The sequence below is a fragment of the Agelaius phoeniceus genome, chromosome 2, assembly GCF_051311805.1.
Source record: "Agelaius phoeniceus isolate bAgePho1 chromosome 2, bAgePho1.hap1, whole genome shotgun sequence".
Lineage (NCBI taxonomy): Eukaryota > Metazoa > Chordata > Aves > Passeriformes > Icteridae > Agelaius > Agelaius phoeniceus.
The window spans coordinates 88,252,637-88,274,927 of record NC_135266.1 but is presented as its reverse complement, the minus strand read 5'-3'; the positions used below and the strand labels follow the sequence as shown (position 1 = coordinate 88,274,927).

Here is a 22,291-nt window from a genome sequence, read left to right as displayed (position 1 = left end):
AGGGAAAAGGAAGAATAAGCTGAATTACAAACAGTTGATGGCATATGTTGTGCTTGGCTCACACAGCCAGGGGAAAGTGCCAATGCAGGAGCACTGCAAAGGCTGAGTTTATGAGACAGAGCAGGCTCTGGCCTGTGTAGGAGGGAGCAGTGTCTCCAGCCACTGGGGCTGGGGCTGTACCCACTACAGCAGTCCGAGACCGGGACACCACAGCTTCAGCCAGGAAGGGGAGTAGAGTGTTGTGCAATAATCTGCATTGTGTGGTTTAGTCCTGAAGATCTATGGGGCACTCTCAGAGGCAGCTTAATGGGTAATTTGGCCCACGGCCACTTTTGTTCTAGAAATACCATCTAAATGCAGACTTGACTGCTTGCACATGAAGATTGCACTGCTTGCACTTGCATTGCTCAGAGTCCCCCACATCTTAGTGCTTCATCTTTTCAACCAAAATACGATGTACAGTCAATGCCTGATGAAACTATGAAAAAGGCAGAAAATCAATGAAAAGGAAAATTTCCTAATCTTTTTGACCTAGATGTGTAATTTTTAATGTGGTCTCTCAGTTATTCCTGTTATTGAGTTAAATGGTTGTAGTGAACAAGTTCTTCTCTTCTCATGTGATATTTATTACAGTTTTTCTCTTATTTCAGTCATCTTGCAATTTTATTTGCAGATGTTAATTCTCCACCAGAAAGTCATGGCATGTGCATAGTAAAAAGATGTGTCCTCAGCACAGATTTCACGGGCTGGGAGGAGTTATCCCTGTGTTCAGCAGCTAACAATTGTCAGGAAAATCTACCACAGCTATCCATGGTAAAAAAAATGCTGGAGAAAATGTTATGTTTCTCTAGGAAAAAAAAAGCATTCCCAGGAACTTCCATGAGCTGTGATTCATGAGTGAGAGGAGGGTGACAGCAGAGGACTAGGCTAGCAGGGAGTAAAAGGTTCCAAATGATAGATTTTATATGGAATCAAGTATCCCCACAAATCTGGAGGAAAAACAGCAAGAGACAAATAAACCCAAACACATGAGAGTTGTCAAGAATAACAGGAAATAAATTTTCTTTTAATATGGATTATATAGACTCTAGCATTAAAAAAGTGTTCTCCTGGACAGGAGCACCTCTTCCTGTCCCTGCTGAAAGCAAGCAACAGAAAGGCTTCTGACCACTTCCCAACCTGTATGAAAGTTAAATTTCTATATGCTGTACAGTAGCTAGGTTACCCAGTTATGTATCTATAGTGATGAATATTCACCTCTAAATACAGAGAACAGACTTGACCCAGTCCAATTTCCAAGATCCATCTCCATCCTACCTTCCTCCACACAGGCAATTTTCACAGGTATCCCTGTGGCATGGAAGCCAGGGGCTGCCAGTGGCTTGAATGTCTTTGAGATCAAGCTCTCAGTACCCTCCTTTCTACAGAAATGTGCACCCTCTCAGTACAAAGAAATCCCTACTTCATTCCTAGTCTCATGAGCCTGGAGTACTCGAGAGGAGCATCACCCCCTGAGTAGCAGTGCAGTGTTCCTATATGTAGGATAAAATTCTAGTCACTGCATGATTTGGAATTCTTTCTCCTGTACACTGGATAAATATAGAGAGATTTAGCCCATCGAAGGCTAATTTTGACCTCACATGGACACTGTCTGCACAGGGTGTCTTCCCCCACACAGAGGATGTGACCAGCTTCTTGCTGCATACAGCAGAAATGCAGGTCCTGGCAAGATGGTCCTACACTAATTGTTTTTGCTCTTTTCCTCAAACATCTGCCTCTGTGCAGCAAACTGTCCCCAGTACTGTGTGACCCTGGCTCTGTGCAACAGGGCAGTGCTCCTGCAAGACTGAAGGGTTCGGCAGATGATGTGAGGGGACTGAATGCCAAATCTAGCAAACTGGTTTTCAGTTACTTGGGAACAACACAAAGATCCTAGAGACAGGGTCTTGCTGATGCTCTGGTGCCCCACAGAATCATGCCACTAAGAGTCACATGGGGACTATTGGTAACAATAGTGATTAATAAAATTCAGACTGCTCTTCCCTACTTACCCTACCTGATCTCATCACTAAAACTGTCCATATACCTGGAAATGTTCTCCATATATCTAGAAAACAAAGTCCTCGAGCAGACCAGACATCCAATGCTGCCACAGTGAATTCTTCTGCCCAGGCTGGCCTGTATAAGCACTTATACCTGCAGATATGTTTACCTTCCCCATCAGCACCTGGCCCTGTGCAGGTCAGCACAGTCAGAGATTCTGCAGAAAAATCCCAGGTGCCAGATAAACAGCAATCCCAGATAATGATTCTGCTCCCACACCCAATTCCAATTTGCAACTCCTTCCTGCTTTGTGCAGGAGCTTCCAGGTCAGGAGGTAGGAACTCAACTGGAGATTGAAAGCAGGTACAGCAACTGGAGAGTGTGGAGGTAGCCAGACCAAGACAAGACACCAAGACAAGATAATTCATTGCAAGGTCTCAGTAATGTCAGGTCACACAGGTTCTTCATGGGCTTTCTTGGGCTTAGGAGTGGAGGGAGCTGTAATTACTGCTCCCTGAAACTTGCCTGGAATGGGCATCAAGAGATGGCTTCAGTGGGAAGGGAGGGACAAGAACAGGGGAGGGGAGGGGAGAGGAGAGGAGAGGAGAGGAGAGGAGAGGAGAGGAGAGGAGAGGAGAGGAGAGGAGAGGAGAGGAGAGGAGAGGAGAGGAGAGGAGAGGAGAGGAGAGGAGAGGAGAGGAGAGGAGAGGAGAGGAGAGGAGAGGAGAGGAGAGGAGAGGAGAGGAGAGGAGAGGAGATGCAGCACTCTGATCCAACATAATCTTTTTGAGAAAAATATAATGCCATACTAAATCCAGATTTTTTCCTTTTGGTAGGAGATGTGTGTAAGGGAGGCAATGGGCTTGAGGCAAAAACTTCCCAGAGGTAGTTATAAATGATCTGTGGCCACCCAGGGAGGGGTGCCTTGGGTTCAGGACAGCTTGTCTCCCAGTTCTGTCACTTCCCTGAGGCCAGCAGACACAAGGAGGAGAATGTGCTATCACACAACAGACTCAGTGGCTTGGGAGAATCAGAGAGGCTCAGGCTGACCAACCACATCTGAGCTCATGCTGATGCCAGGCAAGAAATCTAGGGCAGGAGTTCTAGGGCATGAAGGTGAGATAAGATGCAGCTTAAGGCATCTGTGCCATTGGGAGGACTTCATCCTGTCCCCATTTCTGGCTCTCTTCAGGGGCAAAGCAAGAGAAGGTGCAGCACATTTATAAGGACCTCTGGGAAATGAGCAGCTCACAGCCTTCCAGGCAGAGTGTGAGAGAAAAGAGGGGAGAGTCCCCTGTCCTTAGTAATAGATTATAAAGATGACAACAGCTACCATGACAGATTGGCAGAGAGGGTACTCTGTGCCCTGCAGCACCTGAAGAAGAGGATGTAGAAGAAGGCATAGAAGCAAGGAAATAATGGGGGAATCACAAGCAAGAAGCACTTGTCTTGGACTGTATGTAGTGGATGATGCCTTCTCTTCTCTCTCTTCCTTTTCCTCTGCCACTGTTGGTAGCTCACAGAGCATCAGGCCTGCGCTGCTGCTCCAGGAGCTGTCTGCAGGGGAGAGGCAGGGGCTGCCCGGACCGGCGGAGGCGTCGAGGAGGAAGGCCAGCCAGCTGGCGACAGATCTCATCTGAAGACAAGCACACACACACAGGTTGACAGATAATCAAAGCTTCCTTCAAATTATTCTCCAGCAGAATAGTTAGAGGCACATCCTTCACTGCATCTACAGAGGCTGTTGAAACTGCTCAATCCCCATATCCATGAGGAAAGCAAAGCAAGTCCTTAGGCTTTTATGAATTTCCTTCTGGCTTTATGCATATACATTACATGTTAAAACCACTTGTATTTTGCTGCAACAAAGATTGCATAAAACATCTAGACTGGATCCTGCTTCTATTCATGAACAGAAATACTGAGATTTACTCTTTAACCTCAAAAGAGTACAACTTTGAGTAAGGGTGTGTCTGGGACTACTAGACCATGATTAAGATCGAGGAATAGAGAGCTATCATATTTTTTAGTACCACAATATCTACTTCCCAGTTTTTTTATCATGGCATGTGTATTATGTCCAAGACTGCATTGCATCAGAGCTCTTTCAAAGTCTAGGGAAGATACTGCATGTGGGTCAGGGTCTAAGCCAACTAGTTAGCTTTGACACTCTATCAGATGGCTGCAGTAATCCTTCTAGCTAGCCTGTGATACCACTCACCTTGCATGACCTCGTTCTCCTTGCAGATAATGCGAGTGCACACCTCCTTGTTTATTACGTACATGCGACGCACACTGCGGCATCACCGGGATCAGCAAAGGAAGGCACAGGGACACAAAGAAACAAAAAAGGGGAACAGGGAATAAACGTGTATATTCACTAGTGAGCAGGCAAATCCTTTTTTTTTTTATTTCTTAGCCGAAAATAAGGCTGCTCAATAGCAAAGTAATCTTTGTAAAGACTCAATGAAATCTTAGAATCATAGGAAGGCTTGAGTTGGAAGGGACATTGAAAATCACCTAGGTCCAAACTCACTTCCTTGGGCAGGAATGTCACCCACTGGATCAGGTTGCTCAAGGCCCCACATTGGACCTTGCCTTGAACACTCCCAAAGATGGGCATTGACAACTTCCCTGGGCAATCTGTGCCAGTGGTGCCTCACCACCCTCTGAGTAAAGAACTTCTTCCTGACAACAAATCTAAATCTCTCTTCTTTCAGTTTAAAACCATTGCCCCTTCTCTTATCACTCTTTGTCCATGTAAAATGTTGCTCTCCCTCTGTTTAATAAGCTCCCTTTAGGTACTGCAGGCTGCAATGGGTTCTCCCTGGAGCCTTCTCTTCTCCAAGCTGAATAATCCCAGCTCTCTCACCTGTCTGTAGGAGAGGTGCTCCATATCTCTGATCATTTTCATGGCCCTATAAATATGGATTAAATATGGATTACAATATAGGGCACATAGGGCTCCTTAGTGCTGCACAGACTGTAGCCATTGTGCTGTTTTAAATAATTAGCCTAAAAGGATGCTCTGGGGATAGGATTCATCTCACCAATAGGTTCCCAGAGAAAACCTCTAGTCTTCAAATGAACCAGACCTACCATTTCTGGGCAGTTTTGAGTGCTTTTCTTAGGGACTGCTGGTTTCTTACCTTGTAACACAGAGGTAGCTGATACACTGCTTTACTGGCTTGTGAACAGAGTACAGGCGTGTGCAGGGGAACTTTTCCTCACGGCAGTCTGAGAACACACACACAAACACGGAGGTGCAACCCAGCATCATGGCCAGGTGCACTCATTCAGGCACAGATATAACCTCATCACCAGGGACAGCCCTCCAGGCTTCTAGGGAAGGACCCCAGCCTCTCTTGTCACTCTCATGTGAGAGATGGGGCTGGTTTAAAGAAGAGGAAAATAGTGCAGACATTTCTGATCCCCTTGCTCCACAAGACAAAAGGAAGGGAAAATTGAGTGAAATGCAAACCAAGCCCACTGGACACCCAGAATACAGAAGGCACATGTTGTGAAGGGGACAGACACATATAAACAAAATGTAAATTTTAGTTGCATATTTAAGACTTGGGTTTCTAAAAGATGTGCAATTATCAAATTTCAGGACACAAATCTAGTTCCTAGTTTTCCAGACAATCAACCCTGTAACTAACTACAATGGATTTTCTACTACTATTCTTCTACTACTGCCCACTACAATGGATTTTCTTGCACATCATTCTAAAATGCCCGGTCTTGGCCACTGACACTGACATGATATTGACCCACTGTATCTGGTCTGCTGATCTGCCAGCTCCTCCCTTCCCAGGCACATCCAGGAGAAGGCTTCAGCTTCCACTACCATCATTCTCCAGTACTGCTAACTCAAGGAACAATATAAAGCAATTTTCCAGGAGACAGAGCTGTGTGCCCAGCCAGAACCTCTCTGGAGAGCTAATAGGGTGGGTAAAAGTGGGTCTGGGAGAAGATGTAGGCAGCAAACTTAAAACACACCTGATGAAGCCGTTGTCGCTTCACTGTCAGACTGAACTGGAAGACAGAGGGTAGCAAAGTTAGCTAGTTACCATGATTCCTTCCTAGAAAGCAGCTTAATCAAAACAAATATCTGGAAAACTCTTTCAAGAGCCTTCCATTGTAACTTCTAATGTGGAAAAAGATTTCATTGTTACTGACATGAAACCATAAAGTACAAATCCAATGTGAGTCTAGTGCCAGATATGCAATCAACAATGCTAAATATTTACTTAATCTTTCCCATAAAGCGTTACCACTGCTGTTGAAAATTACAGTGTATGGACATTCTGACTTAAAAGGCCAGGTAAATTCTTTTAGCTGCTGTAATTACCCTTTATGGAGTAAAGAGGTGAAGGACTTTGTGACAGCCCTTCATAAGGAACAGTGACACACTGTTTAAGAAACAGCATCCCAATACCACTGGCTCTTTACTGTCCATGACAAGGGGTCAAAAAGAGGCAGGTTTGTTACTCCCTCTGATAAAGTAACCCCTCTGTACCACAGCAAACCAGTACATTTTATAATTTACCCAGTAACAAACTGGAAAGGAATTCAGAGAACTGACTGCCAGGGGCAAGTTCTTATGAGCAATTACAGAGGACTTCTGCTTCTGCTCAGATGCCATAGTATTAGCCAGAAGCATAGACAAAACATATGTGTTAAAGAGAATGAATCTTTTGAGTGTGGGGCTTAGGGGCAGTCAGAGAAGGCAGGATTCCAGGTGTGTAAGGGACTGTGTGAGGAGAGGGAGGAGGGTCCACAACATGTGGCTGCAAACTGAGAATAAACTCACCAGGAGGAAGAGGCACAGGTGGTGTGGCAGCTGCACCTGGAAAAAGAGATGTACTGGAAGATCTTTATTTGAGCTTACAGTCTCCTCCTGCCAGTGTTCTGCTGGCTTACCAGTCCTGACTAGTGAGGTAAGGACTAGTCAGGACTGGTCCTTACATCTGGTTTATAGACAACGCTGACCGTGATGTTGTTATTATCTGATTTGTCAGAGTACCTGTAGGCTTTCCCTGCCAATATGCTGGGTGTGCTAGAGCTGATAGGATGCTGCAGAGCAAAGATGGGTCCCAATGGCACATTCTTTGTGAAGGGTTTTGCTTGATCCCTCAATGGTAAGCATTTTGAAGCCCCAGTTTGCTGTAAAGGCTTCACTTTTACTCTTTTAACCTTTAGATGTATGTTAGTCACCACCAGTTTGGTCTGGACACTAAGTCCTATCTACCTTCCTACAGACTGTCAGGCCTCATATGCTGAACACAGCTGTTTTCACCTCCCATCCCAACCACAAAGATCATACATCTTGTAGATACAATATTGTGCTTCCACTTTCCTCTTCCAGTGTTGTCTTGAAGCATGGACAAACGACTCTTCAACTAATTAAAGTTGAAAAGAAGGATATATATTACATATGGAATAATTTCTAAAGGCATGTGCAAGGAGGAGTTGCAGACTCCTGTTCTCTATTTACCTAAGAAAGGTTTTATATATTCACGTGATTTCTATGGAAGCCTAATACATAATCATTACCTGCCCATTTCATATTATAATTAGCTGAATATCTATTATGGCCAAGCAATTGTATCCTCTTAATTTGGTCAGTGGGATTTTTAAATAAGGGAGTGGGTGTATAGGAGGAAGAAAGCCACCTTCCTCATGGTGAACTCTTCACCTATGTCCAGTTGGCAGGACTTTTTCACCTGGTGGTCATGGTCCAAGCCTCTCTTGTTCGATTATTCTTGGAGGCCAGTTATTTTTATGGTTTCTGCTCTTTTACAGTACTCTGTCTATCCTCTGTCACTCCTAGCTTTACTTCTGGATATCTTTGTCACACTTTAACTAGGGTACATGATTCTTGCTAGCCACATTTCTAACTTAACTCTTTAACTTATTTAAGATCTTAACCAAAATATGCAGTCTGTTACTATCTTAATTATATTCCTAGCTGGCCCTTCGACTCATCTGCAGTTTTCAATTATCCTAATTACATTTCCAGCTGGCCTCTTGACTCAGTCTCATGGCAGTCTGACCCACAACAAGTACTGCAGCCAGCTGATGAGCAGTCAGGGCAGAGGACAAACTGTGGAGCTGATGCTCTAGAGAACAAGACACCACTCTCAGATGAGTTCCCATACAGTCAGAGCACACTCCCCAGAAACAGCCATGCATAGCTGCCTCTCTCTGACCCATAGCATCGACCACATGTGTTCTCCCTCTCCCTGCCCTGCCGGGTCTTCACCCACCTCAGAGGAATGTGTTTGAAACACTGCTCCAGCAGAGAGAGAAACCATCTCCAAGGCCAGTGGTGACAGATTTGAACTCAGAGTGGGGTTGGAAAAAGTGGGGAGGCTCCTTCTTGAGCCTCTCTTTTCCTCCATTGCCCATTGTTGGAATTGCCTACACTCCCATCAGCTCTGTGTCCATCTCCTGGGGCCATCTCCACTCTCTAAGGACACACACTGTGTGCTCTAAGTGCTTATCTTCCAAGTCCTCCATCTACCCTTCTCTTCACAGACATTTTGCTGCCCCCCTGTGACACAGCTGCAGGCACGGTGGGGCAGACAGTACCGAAAGAACAGAATTTCCACTTCCCCACTCCAACAATGCTCAGGGTTTGCTCTACTACTTTCAGGGGATTTTTGGCACCTCTGTCTCCTGAGAACTGAAGGACATCTGCTACCAGTCAGCAGACACACACACACAGCCTGTGTCCCCGTTTGAACCTGTCCAATTTCTCACCCTCATCATTTAGTCTGTTTGTTCCTGCCACCTTCTCTGGAAGCCAAGGATGTGTGAGCTTTAAATTTCATGGCTTCCTGCAGTGGAAACCTCTTCAGGGAGCCCTGGTACATAAAGTGAGATTGGCATTTCCTTGGAGAATAGACCATTAAGTTACCCTAAATTCATCTCCCTGCGTGGAGCACAAAAAGGACTCCCAGACAGACATAAGTGCTGGAAGAATGCTGCCATGCATCAGAAGTGGGATGAGGAGTTTCTGGACATAATGGGTAATTTCTGTGGCTGTCTAGGCAGCAGTGGTGAAAAGGGAAAAAGAAGCATGAAGATGCCAAGAGATTGGAGCTTACCAGAGCTGTCAGGGGTAACTCCACCTGGAAAAGAGAATGTCCTTGAAAAAGCTTTTCTTTACTTTATGGTCCCTTACACAGCCAGCCAGAGCCAGCTTGAATTACCTCTCCTGCCAGGCTCATGAGACAGTGGGACCCAACCCAGCAAATACATAATCAAACACAGTATCCCCAACCTGTCTGTATCTACTCTCCTTTCTTGTGGCCTGGGACTGGATTTCTTAGTGCACGTGTTGTATCAACTCTGAGTGTGTTTTGGAGGCATATCTTGACTTCTCAGATATGGCTGCTGTTGGCTTCTGAAATGAAGGTGCTGAGGGGTCTTGCAGCACTAGGGACAGACAGCTGAGGGCACCCATGGCAGAGAAGGAGGGAGGCAACCCCAAAACCTAGCCTTGACTGCAGAAATTCATCAGTGGATGAGTTTCTTTGAAAAGCAATTGATGGCAAAGCTGAGGTAGTGGTAGAGAGGTAAAGCATGAAGGAAAGGATGCTTGGAGGATATGTTTTGACCTGGCTTCTGAATAGTTTTCTGGGAAACTGCAGATATTACATATCATAGGATCATAGCTGGGAGATGGCTGCAGGCTTAGCCAGGGGCTTCAGGTTTGAAGAAAAGACAAGCCCTTGTGGTCCTTTTGGGTGCTGAAGCATGATGTAAATGTACATTCATTTTATCTTACCATGTGGCAAAAATGGATTAAGGTCCAGAGGGATAAATCAATTCACCCCCAACAACACAGCCAGTAAGAAGATCAGTCAATATCCTTTCCCAATGGCCTCACTACTAAAGCACCATGCCATTTGTGCACCATTCTCCTTAGGATTTTTCTGAGCAGCAGTAGAGTTCCCCAAGCATCTCGTGGTTGAAGATGTACCAGCTTTTGTGGACCTCCTACAACCCTTGACTGTGAACATAACTTTGTACCCTTCAGCTAAGTGTTCAGGACCCCTGCACTAGAGAATTATTTGTAAAGAGCATGTAACACTTAGCAGGTTGTCTTGGAGAGCTTGTTTAATCTTCACTGAAAGGTAAGCTCACAATGTCAGAGGCAAAGAAACAAAGAATAGTATTTTCTAATAAACAGGCTGTAACTCCACAGGACAACTGGGTCACATGAGCAATCTTCAGCACATTAACATGCCTGTAATACTTACCAGTAGCAGTTTCTGGTTCTTGCCCATTGACCATCCATGGAAACCAGTCTGCAAGAGAAGAAGAGAGGGGTGTGACAAAAGACAGATTTTTATAGTCTGCAGGCTTTGTGAAATTTTCATGTTTATCTATCCAGGAGACACCACTGCCCTCTGCTGAAGGGAGCAATGCTCTCTACTCAGCCTCCACTGCCAGCTGCATTTGCTGTTTAAAGGCTTGTGGATACAGCAGGTCCTGATCCTATCCCTGCTGCTTCCACCACGGGCAGTGGCTAGGCACAGGGACAAGTTAGTAAATACTTCTGGATCTGCTACCAGACCTTGCCCTTCTGAAACCTCTTTTGATGCATTTTGAAAAAAAAGATCGATGTGGCCTCTCTGCTCTGGAGGCTGAGCAAAATCCCTATCTCTATTTTATAAAAGAGGAAACTGAGTCATGGAAATTATTCACTTGGGGGGCACAGATTGAGTCATTGGTACAGTAAAAAGCAGACTTCAGGTTTTGTAGCTCCTTAGGCAAATCATCCAGCCTGTGTATGGAGCACAGAGCAGATAATCTTTCCTCTCTCAGCCTCTGGGTGAACTGGAGAAGAGGAATGATGGAAGCTTGGCTGTGCATACTACATGGAAGGAACTGAAGCTGGGCTAGACTGTTTGTTTGTTTAAATATAAAGGGTGACAGAGCAGCTTCCTTAGAGCAGCCAGGAATAGGAAAATATTTCCTGCTAGCCACAGACGAGGGAAATGTCTGCATAACTGGGGTGGGATGAAGGAAGGAGTTGGCAGGAAAAAGCCAGTGATCTGGGGCACTGCAGGAATGTGTGCATGACCAGCCCAAAAATCAGTACATCCCACTACGTCCTGCAACCTCAGCCTGCAGCTTTCTGCTCTTGAGGGGAGCACTGTGTGGGTAAAACTATCAGATTTTGAGTTTTTGTCATAGTTCTTCCACATTCCAAGGGCAGTTACTTGCAGGCCACAGAGGGTCTCTTGGGACCCCTACATAATCCTGCTCTACAGCATTACAGGAGTTGCTGGACACTGATATTCTGTTCCCCACCCAGCTGCCAGCTGTTGGTGATTAACCCAGGGAGGGCCAGACATGCATAATAACTTAAGTACACAATCTAATACAGCCCAAAACTTCCCCTGTTCTGGCTAATCTCTTAATTGTAACAAGTGGGGAAGAAAATGGTGTTGAGCACATTCTCCTTTGTTACTGATGCAAAAGGAAGGATGAAAATCCTGAAACCATTGCAGAAGCCAGCAGAGCTGGATTTGAAGAGATGTGTAGAAAAGACAGGGTGGCTCCTCCCCCTTTTCTAACTTTGAAAAGTCAGCTATTACGAATCTTGTTTTCCCCTAGGGGTTGAAGAGAAAGCCAGTCCAATTCTAAAACAAAAGGACATAAGTGAAGTGAAATCTCTGCATACCAGACAAGGACACAAAAAGGTTGATTTTCTTATCCCACCTTCAATCACTTCAATTTATAATTACTACGGTACCAAATAAACAAGCCTTATAAACAACTGGACTTTCTTATCCAAGCTGCAGTAAATTCATCCTTGAGATCTAGAACTACAACCTTAACCCACCAAATCTGTAGCTTACCCAAAATCAAAAGAAACAATGAGAGACCAGCTGGTGATTCCTGTTATTTTCCAAGTTAAAACAAACGAACTCAAAAAGAAGTGCTAAAACAAAATATTCAAAAGTAAGAAATATTCCTTTCAGGCTTCCTTCATGTACAATAAAAACCACGGCCTTTTTTTTTCCTGTTTCAAATCATAGCCCACCTATAAGCTCATCTCTTGGATGCCTCATCTCCCTACTTCACAGTCATAAACATGACATTCTTTACAGAGCACCTTTAAAGGAAAAAGTGCTATTTGGAGCAGAATCAGGTTTCAGCATGAGGGGAGGATCAAAGAGGGTATTAGAATAACCTAGTTTGAAAATGATACATACAGTCTTTCCTGGACAAAGCTTTGCCCATTCACTGAATTTAATCTTTCACTATCTGTCCTGAGTCTTCTGACTATAATGTCTGATGCTACCCTCTTGTTTTATTCCTTTTTGTTGTTGTTGTTGTTGTTGTTGTTGTGCTATTAAAAAAAAAAAAAACAACTGATCTGAATTTTTGCTAAAGTATCTCCAAGCAAACAAAGTAATGGAGACACAAAAGAGAATAACAACAACCACCACCACCAAAAGCAGAAAATGGTCTGAACTACAGAGGTGAGGCTTCTCAAAACAGCTGTAAAAATACTACAAAACCTCCCAGCAGTTGAGTGACTTGGAATGAGGTCAATCCAGCAGGAACTGCTAGTGACAGCAAACATGTCACAACTGTGACAGAACAAATTTTGCAGAGCACTAGGAAATGCCCTGCAGATCATGCATACACAGGTGGTAAAGCAGTAAGCACAAAGCACACCTAACTCTCTTTCTCAAATGTTTTGCTTACTATAACATACCTAGAGTAGAAGCTGTGGACCTTTGTCTCTTGTGACTCCCAGTACTTTCTGGAGAGTGTCACAGATGGGAAACTGTTTCCAGTTTCTAATTTTCTCCTTGCAATTTTACATCCATCTTGCCTTTCCTGTTCAGTCCTTCTCCCTTCTCCACCCCTCTATATATCTTTGCCTTTGTTCTTAGATCATTGAACATTATTCTGTGTAGGAAACTCCGTGGGGTCCAGATGGGGAAGAAATCCTTCCCCTGGGCATAAGGACTCACCAGCTGGGGACAAGAAGAGTGTTAAGACACAAAACAGTATACAGGTTCCAGAGGTCTTCATGCCTGTGGAGTGGAGGAGAGAACAGAGGAGAGCTAAGAGAGGAACCGGTATACACTTCCCTATGCCTCAGAAACTTTGCTGCTTGCACCCATTTTCTTCTCAAGACCATTTGGTCTTCCCAGCCTCCCTCCTGTCTCCCTCCTCATGTGGCCAGTATCCCAGTTATTTCTGAAACATTCTGGACTGAACTTATAACACCACCTGCTTTGCTCCTCTTTTCCACCTCCTTTCTCCAGTCCCCATCTCTTTTCACATTTGGATGGCTAAGCCCTGCTCCACACACACCCTCAGCATGCAACGGAAAGTTTCCCCCACGTTCTCTCCCTCCATTCTCTTCTGCTTTTCAGTTATTTCGAGGAGCACTGAAAAAAAAGACAGGGTCCCCATCACTTACTGCAGCCCTCAGCTTCCACTCCCTTCAGCAGCAGACGCTCTGTTTTTCCCCTTCGGCGCCCCCCCACTTTGGCTATTGGGTAAATCACATGCAGCCACACCCAGAACACGTTCTCCTTTTAGTTGTCTTCAAAATACAATTTCTGGGAAAAGAGAAAAAAAAAGAAAAAACCCCAAGAAGCCAGCGAGATGGAGGGATATGGTATCATCATGCATGTGGAATGAGGGGGGGAGCGAGGAGCAGCAGCCCACACCCTCATTCCAGAGTTTATTGTCCTCCGAAGGGGCTCCTCCCATTCCCCCAGGATGGCCCAGCACCAGGGATGGATTCCTGGGTCTGCGTTGCACACTGGTGTCCCGTTTCGTCCTGCCCTTCTACGCAGCCTGGCTTCTCCTCAGGCCGCTACCCCTAGTCACGTTTCCCTTCTCAGCTGCCGCCAGTCCCCACCCCAGTGCTCCGGTCCCCTTCCCCGTGTCCCTGGCTGCCTGTGGCACAGGGACATGCGGAGCCCGCATCCCGTTCTCCGGCAGGACGCGCCCGGATGCTCCCCGCGCCTCTCCGCCCCGCGGCACCGAGCGGTGCCGGTGGCGGGGCCGGGGCCGGGGCAGGCGGGCTGGGGCTGGCAGGGGGGCAGCGGCGGGCAGCGACAGCGGTGACATCACCCCGCTGCCTCGCTGGCGCTTCCCGGCGGGATGGAGGGACTGGGCTTCCCACGGGACCGGGCTCGGGGCGGGCAGGGAGCACAAGGAACGGGAGCAGGTATCGGCCACGGGGCCCGTCCTGCAGCGCCGCTGCCGTTCTGGCCTGAGAAAGGCAGGCAAAAAAAAAAAAAAAATTAGGAAAATGAGAGAGACACAAACGGAGAAAGAAGACGATGAATGAGACCTGACCTTCACTGCCGTCCTCCTGACTCCCCTGTGCCTCCAAGCATTGTGTGTTTTATGTGTGTTTTATGATGCAAGCCCCACAAATCCCACTGGAATAGCCAGTCTCCCCTAACTCTTCTTCCAACAGCCCCTGGATCTGACCTCCTTCTGTTTCTTCCACTGCCTTCTTTTCCCTTTACTGCTTCTGTAACAACTCTGCTGGGTTTGAGGAGGCACTGAGTGAGCTTCAAGGCACAATCTCAGTCCTGGAGCCAAGGAGAAGACCAGGAAACGCCCCCAATTCCCTACCTCATACAGCAATGAAAGACAGAAACCTTGTAAGGGAAAGCTGTGTCTCCTAAGGCTCATCCTGGTAGCTTGGTAACCCCCTTTTTTTCAACTAATTGCAAGCTGAAAATAAAATCCTACAATGCCTTATACACAGTTACTGAGGAAATGCTCTCTGTGTCCTCCTTGCCATGCCAGACCCATGTTGCCCACACCTGACATAACTGAAGCCACCACTTCTTACCTGAGAGTGGCTGAACACTGTTTTTGGCATTGCTTAAGAAGAAAGCAACTGTTCCTTCTTATTTGTGGCCCTCCCAAGACTCCTGGTGGATGCACGAGTGGTGGACCATACCAGAAGAGGTGCAGAGGGGCTGGGGAAAGCTAAGAATTTCCCTGCTCACCAGGGCAACCCTCTGAACCCAAACACCATTCCTCTCTTTCGTTGGAGCAAGACACCACCATTCCAACTTTCAGGGACCAGCTAAAACTGAGTCCATTGGAAATGCTCAAGAGGTCATTAAAGAAACAGAAGGATATGATGGAAGTTAGACCCACACACCAGTTTGAGGAATCCTCTCAGATCCTTGGCTTTTTCTGGAAGTCCACATAGCAGTATGTTTGGACAATTTTCCACACACCTTGGTTTGACTTTTGTTTTTCTCTGTGCCTCTGTGCTGTCATTTGAGCTGTTACTGCTTAAGAGGCTAACTAAAACATCCTGAAGGCCTGGTGAGTTTTCAACACATTTATTTGGGAATTTTCATTGATGCCAAATGTTTTCATCTACCAATGTGTTGATGTGCCACCATCTCCCACAGAGCACAGGATCCACGGCCAGTACTGGATCAGGTTTCTGCTGATTGCTTTTGAGCTTTAAATTTTTCTCTCAGACTGGAAGACATTCTCCCTCAGCTGCTTGGTGGGGGTAGATCCCTTGTGCTAGCAGAACCCCTCAATTTGGAGAGCTTGGTGCGGATGGAGGCGATCCTGCTGGTGATGGAATTGCTGGCTGGGAGCTGCTCAGTATTTTACAAACCAGACGAGCCGCAGAGAAATAGCTGGGAGTGTCCTGCTGCTCTTGCTCGCGGTGGACACCGGAGGGAGCCGCAGCACACCGGCAGGCGAACGCCCCTGTCTTCTCTTGCAGTCCAAGCCCATTCTCTAAGAGATGTGGGGCTGCATCTGCAGGCCTTCATCCAGTATGAAGCATCTCCTCTTAGCTCTCCTCTTTTTCAGCCTACTGGATTAGAAACTGTTCAACTTGGTTTTTTGTGATAGAAAATAATCTTGATTTCCTCCCCTCCATTCCTTGACTCATGACATTGACAAAGATTGCTGGATGCCCTTCGTGGCTGGGAGGAACGAATACTTCGCATACTTCTGCATGTTCCTTTCTCACTAATGTTGCTGTTTTATGCTTTGCATGCTGCTGTCCTCCATCACAGGGTATCTTGGGGGACATCTACAGCTGATGACTCAAGGTAAAGCACTCTTTCTTCTAAAAATTTAAAAGGTATCAGTGCCACAGTATGGTGGGAAGAACTGTTCAAAAAAGAACTCTTTGCCACAGTAAATGGCATGGGTGACTCATAGAGGAAACACTTCCACACATATATTCCCTCAAGTGCTGACCACAGTGCCTGTAGTTGTTTACCTAAGATCAGATGCAGCAGCAGTGATTCAGCAAAAACTTATCTTTCTTTCCAGTTGGTACTGATCCTATTATGTTTATCTGGGATGCTGTAGTAATGGTAGCATATTTTGGATAAGATACAAAACCAGCCTTCCTGGAAATTAAAATCTCCTGGTGCATTTCACCCTGTAGATGACTGCATCTGAACAGACAGTCTAAGTGATCCTGGGGCATGCTATTTGCAAAGGTCTTGGAGACTTTTACCTCTCCTCTTGGTTTCCCTGGCCTTCCCGTATCCTCATGGTAACAGGGCATTAAGTTACATCTGAGTGATAAGAAATTAATGAACTGCTGTGAGATCTGTGAATGCATCATGTCAATAATGCAGCTCTAGTAGTCATGCGAATTGGGGCTGAAAGGAATTTTCTTGGGACCCCACTGCTGATGGGCTCCTTTAAGACCTGGGGTCTGACAGCATCCTGCAGTTGTTCCACTGGTGTTGCTGAGGTCATCAGTGGGAAGGGACATGAGTTAAAGGCCAGATCCATCTATCCTCAATTTTGGGAGCTTCACATCTTCATCACATTGTAGAAGAGTGAATACTGACAAGTACAGGAGCCTAGACACACAATTTGTCTCTATTTTACTCATAGTCATGTTTTCTGTTGTCCCATCTAGGAAAATAAGGAATTCTTCACCCCTTTATTTCCAAATCAACAAGGCAGTGCTTAGAGGGCATGTAATCTTGCAGTCACAAAATACACTAAGGTAGTCCATGAAATTCTAATAAATACTGGCGCAGCTCCTCCAAATCCGTTCGGCATTGTGAAGAACTGAGCACAAGAAGAGGAAATCAGTGAGTTCTTTGCTCCTTGGTTGGTGATTTGGCCCTGTGCTTCAGGCTTCTCATGGCCAATGTGGTTATAGCAAGTTGTCAGGGCCTTCTTTCTTCACTGGTGGTGCTTTGGGGTTTTCTTCTCTACTCTTTCTGTAGTTCTTACTATCACAAACATCCTTCCTTTCTGATCCTTTGTACTGTCTCAGGGTCGATTCTTCCTGGCTGTTTCACCTGTTCCTCCACCCTCTCCTTTCTCCAAGGAGCTGAGCTCAAATACGTCTCTTCTCCGGGAACTTTTTCCGAAATTGTTCTCTGAGGGAAGCATAACACTTTAAGCTTGACAAACATATAAATCCCTCCTGCAGGCTCAGTTATGTGTGTCCATACAGACTCTGGAGCACATAGAAACACCATATTTAATTCAGCTGGTGTGATTTTATACACAGACGAGTCTGCAGATACAAGTAGAACACCAGCAAGGACATGATGGATTCTCCCTTCCCTTCTCCCATCTCTTCTGGACATCACAAACTCTGGAGCAAAGCCAGCAGGATTAATCCTCCTGTTGCAGCACAGCAATCATGCCCTGGAGCAGTAACCAGAGCTGGCTGAAGAAGTCATTGCTGGGAAGTAGAGTTGTGTCTTACACTGACACAGACAGGTTCACAGAGCTGCTCTGGCACAGATCAACTCACAGCTGAGCTTTCCAAACAATACAGTATCTGTCTTAAAGTCCAGCCTCTTGGACCGTTTTATTGTCATTTAGTAGTCCTGCATGGTGGAAGAGATTTTAGTGGTTTTGTCTACCCTAACAGTCCAAAGCCAGCAAAACTATATTAATTATATTTAAAAATAGCATAACCTCTAAGCTTTTAAACATCATTGGTGAAGGGGGCAAAGCTGTCAACTTTAAAAGCCATTTGCTTTAAATTCTGTAATGTTGATGAAAGATCTGTTGTCAAAGCCTTTTTTAAAATTGGCCACATCCAAAATATTCAAACTGAATATGTTGAAGTTCTCTGTGTCAGCATTGACAGCACTCACCCTGCTTCTGAAAGGATCTAAGAAAGAAGAACAAGTTGTACTGAGTAGAAGAAATGCAAATGATGTTATATGTTAGCAGACAGATTGATGAGGGTTTACATTGTGGGGAAATTAGGAAGTACCACTTTCAGGTTTGCATCCCTCCATTTCCTATACCTTCACAGGGGCTGTAAAGTCTGACTTAAATATTCATTTGTGTTCTATTCTACGGTTGACATTACAGGAATCTGAACAAAGATTTTGGGCATTACTGAAACCGCATTGATATAAATCACTGTGTTTCCTGTAGGTAATGCTGACTTCAACCAGGTCACGTGAATTTTCCTGTGACCTTCCCCAGGTGTAGTCACTATTCTATTCAATGGCAGACTGATGTCAAGGCAAGCAATGTTAATAAAAATCTGTCCTGATGTGAAATGTGTACATGTAAAAGGCCTGCACTGCTTTAGCTCACCTCAGCTTTAAAGAGATGAAAACAGCAACAAATATAGACCATTCTATGTATCAACATCAAGAGCACCTTCACAACATGTCTGTAAAAGGGCAGCACTGGTAGCTGAAAAATCTACTTTGGTACTATTCTAATAATTTCTTGCCTCTGTCCATCAATGCAGCTGCCCTGATACATATCTTCTTGTGAGAAAACCTTCAACTATTTACCCTTGAGTTTTCTTGCCATGTCTGCCATCTCAGGTTTCTCTCCAATTTCATTCTTGGGGGTTTTTTTGCTATGTTTTCTTTCTCCTGCATCTAATCTTCCCCCACCTATTTCTGCATTTATTCCTCTGATTCTGTATATGCCTCCTTTCTTTTTCTTTCTTTCTTTCTTTCTTTCTTTCTTTCTTTCTTTCTTTCTTTCTTTCTTTCTTTCTTTCTTTCTTTCTTTCTTTCTTTCTTTCTTTCTTTCTTTCTTTCTTTCTTTCTTTCTTTCTTTCTTTCTTTCTTTCTTTCTTTCTTTCTTTCTTTCTTTCTTTCTTTCTTTCTTTCTTTCTTTCTTTCTTTCTTTCTTTCTTTCTTTCTTTCTTTCTTTCTTTCTTTCTTTCTTTTTCTCTTTCTTTCTTTCTTTCTTTCTTTCTTTCTTTCTTTCTTTCTTTCTTTCTTTCTCTCTCTCTCTCTCTCTCTCTCTCTTTCTCTCTTTTTCTCTTTCTCTCTTTCTCTCTTTCTCTCTTTCTCTCTTTCTCTCTTTCTCTCTTCTTTTTCCCTCCTCCCAAGTGTTGTCTCCCGGTTTTTCTATCTGAACAATCTTTTCTGGCTCTGGCATTCTCTCTGTCTCCTTGGTTTCCTTTCAGTCGCCCTCACTGGAATGTTGGCAGAAACATATTTTTCTTTGAAAACAAAGAGACTAAATAAGTAAAGGAATAAATAAAATAGCTGGAAGCAGATGGGAGGTCTCTATTCCAGGAGGGTCTGTATTCTGCGATCTTTTCTCACTTCCTAGCAAAGGAGGAGATAGTTGCACTCCCTGCCCACCCACCCTTGCCTCACAGGGAGCCAGGCTTCCCCCTCCCCTGGTGTGAGGACCTTGCTGGGAGTGATGGATTGCACTGCAGCGAGGGCTGGGAAACACTGCAGGGAGAGGAGGGGGAGGGATGAGGAAGGAAGGGGAGAGGGAGGGAAGAAGGGAGGAGACTCGCTGCCAGCGTCAGGCTAGGAAGGATGTAACGGGGCTGATGAGGAGAGACGAAGGGGGGATTGGAAAACGAGGATGGGGAGGGCATGGCTGGGAGAGCGTGCGTTTCTGCAGGCAGCACAGCTCCGATGAGATGGGTGAACCCAGGAATGATGGAGGCACCAGGCAGTGGGGGCAAGGCTGGCACTGGGCAGCAGGGGAGACGGGCGGGGAAAATGGAAACGACATAGAGAAAGGGAGGAGGAGAGAAAGTCGGAGCTAGAGAAAATAAGGCTTTGGTTGTACAGCAACGACAAAAGGACACAACTCTGGCAATCTGGATTTTTTTGGAGCTGTAACAGAGGAGGCAGTGTTGATGTAGAAACACTCAAAAGGTCAAACAAAGCGTACTGCAAACTGTACTGAAATGGGCTTTCATTGCACTCCGAAGGGTGGTAACAGGATGACCTCTGGGCAGTAGCGAGGTACATCTGTGCTGCCGAAGCTACTGGTGATGGAGCTTGCAGCGTCTGGCTGCAGCGGCTTCATTGCCCTGTGGATTTTGGCAAGGGGGATGCGTCCTTTTGCCTGGGCACTGTGAGGAATGCAGATGACCTCCTCCCCACTGAACCAATTGCAAGTGCTGCTGAAACATGAGTTGTCATTGTTTGTTGCCTTTCACGCTTCTCTTCTCTCTCTCTCTTTTTTTTTTTTTTAATATACATTTCTCCATCTGTTCCTCATTCATTGCCCAGATTTTTCCTCCATCTCTCCGTTCCCAGCACTACCTTCATCCCTCCCTTCCTCTCCCTCTCCCCTGCCCACTCGCAGGCGCAGCGCTGGGAAGGGAAGGGGCTCGGCGGGCGCCCGGCGGCGGGACCCGGGGGCGCGGGGCTGGCGAGGATGGGGAGCGGGGCGGGGAACGCCGATGCGAGCAGCCCGGAGAACGCTGTCCCGCCCTACAACTTCGCGGAGAGACCCTTCCCCCTCCCGCCATCCACTCATCCTCCTCTCGCCATCCACTCATCCCCCTCTGGCTACAGCTGGCTCTCCGCCCCCCATCGCAGTGCACCAGCTGCGGTTTCCAGCTACACTGACCTAGTTTTGGCCTCCCTGCGAGGCACCTCTGTGCCCCTCCTCCCTTAGCACCTGGCGCAGGAGAAGGGAAGGGGAAGGGTCCCCTGGCACCGCAGGGAACCTCCTGAGCACTGCTCCCATCATGGCGCCGGACCCTGCGAGGGGAGACCAGAACTGGAGATGCAGACGCCCGCCCCCTAATCAGCTCCATCGGCTCAAGGCATGCGAGCGGAGCGGGGTGTGTAAGCACCCTTGCTAGCGGCGAGAGGGGGCATCAGTTAGGTGAAGAAAAATGAAGAAACTGCTCCCCACGAATGAGAATAGACAACCCCCAGATTGCCAGCTCTCGTCAGCTCCGGTGACAGAACTGCCGGACACAAGAGGAAAACACTAACACGACTGGGGTAAACTCGAGGACATTTAACCTGCTGCCTGAAGCTCTTTAGCTGGGAGGGCAGATGTTTATCAGACTTAATGCAGCAAAGTGCCTGCGAGATATAGCCATCCTGTGGTTGCATCAGATCCTTCCCAACAGGCACTGAAATCCAAAGTCATCACTGCAACAGCATTCATCAAAAGACAATGGGGAAGGAGACAGAAAAGGGCAAAACAGGAGTCAAAAAGAGGTAAAGGAGCAGGAAACAAAGGCAGGCAGGCAGGAACTTTCTCAAGATGGTAAAGGAAAAATGCAGACTGGGAAAAACAGCTGGAGAAGGGGCCAGGCAGACGACAGGGACTGGAAGAGGAGAGATACAGACAAAATGTTTTCCTTTCAAATGAGTGTGTCCATCAAAAGCGCATTCACCCTTCTGTCCAGCTCCTCAGTACTGTTGTTTCTCTGCAGCAGAACTGCAAATCAGTTGGGAGAAATGCGCTCCTGTCTTGTGGAACTGGGAGCTGCTGGTTATATACCAGTCTTTGAAACTTACCAGCTGCTATTCATCCTTCCCTTTGTTTCTGTGTGCAACTATGCCCGCCTGGGCTTCTTTGTGTCTCTCAGTCCTCAAACTGTGCCCAGAATAAGGATAACAGGAGCCTCTGACCTTCTCCAAAGTTACCTATTCAATGAGATGCATGCACTCCTCTCTTATGTCCCCAAACGGTTGCTGTCTGTCAGAAAAGGTCTTTCAATGCCCCTGCAAGCCCTTTTCTTCTGTCAGGATTGTACCCTGAGCCTGAGACTCGTCTCAAATGCTGGGAAGAAGGGGATTCCCATTCCTTCTATTCCACCACATGCAAACACCACTGTTATTTTGTCCCAGTATTTACAGCAAAATAATTATTTCCCCCCGCAGTAGCCTGCTGGCTCCCTTCCTATGCCTGGCATAGGAAACGGGCAGTCGCGGCCTTCCCTTGCCAGTGCGTTCGGCACCGGTCGCCCCCCAGCCCACGACCGCTGTCCATCCCGGCAGAGGTTCAGAGGTCC

The 22,291-nt window shown here is 46.2% G+C and overlaps 1 protein-coding gene across 2 annotated transcripts; it reads right to left on the bottom strand.

Annotated features, from left to right (window-relative positions):
• Window positions 1-1,045: 1,045 nt before the first annotated feature.
• On the bottom strand, window positions 1,046-21,996 carry MFAP5 (microfibril associated protein 5). Of its 2 annotated transcripts, XM_077174135.1 has the most exons (11): window positions 20,887-21,162; window positions 15,224-18,196; window positions 13,508-14,311; window positions 13,053-13,115; window positions 10,317-10,364; window positions 9,159-9,182; window positions 6,860-6,895; window positions 6,046-6,081; window positions 5,193-5,280; window positions 4,265-4,338; window positions 1,046-3,679 (listed from the first exon to the last, which is right to left on the bottom strand). In XM_077174135.1, exons 4-11 carry the CDS (start codon window positions 13,111-13,113, stop codon window positions 3,561-3,563), a joined length of 486 nt encoding a protein of 161 aa, XP_077030250.1. In that variant the 5' UTR covers window positions 13,114-13,115; window positions 13,508-14,311; window positions 15,224-18,196; window positions 20,887-21,162; the 3' UTR covers window positions 1,046-3,560. The 2 variants fall into 2 exon arrangements, with proteins under 2 accessions (XP_077030250.1, XP_054484300.2); XM_054628325.2 differs by lacking the exons at window positions 15,224-18,196; window positions 20,887-21,162 and adding an exon at window positions 21,795-21,996 and having other exon boundaries at window positions 13,508-13,649.
• Between the last annotated feature and the right edge of the window lie 295 nt (window positions 21,997-22,291).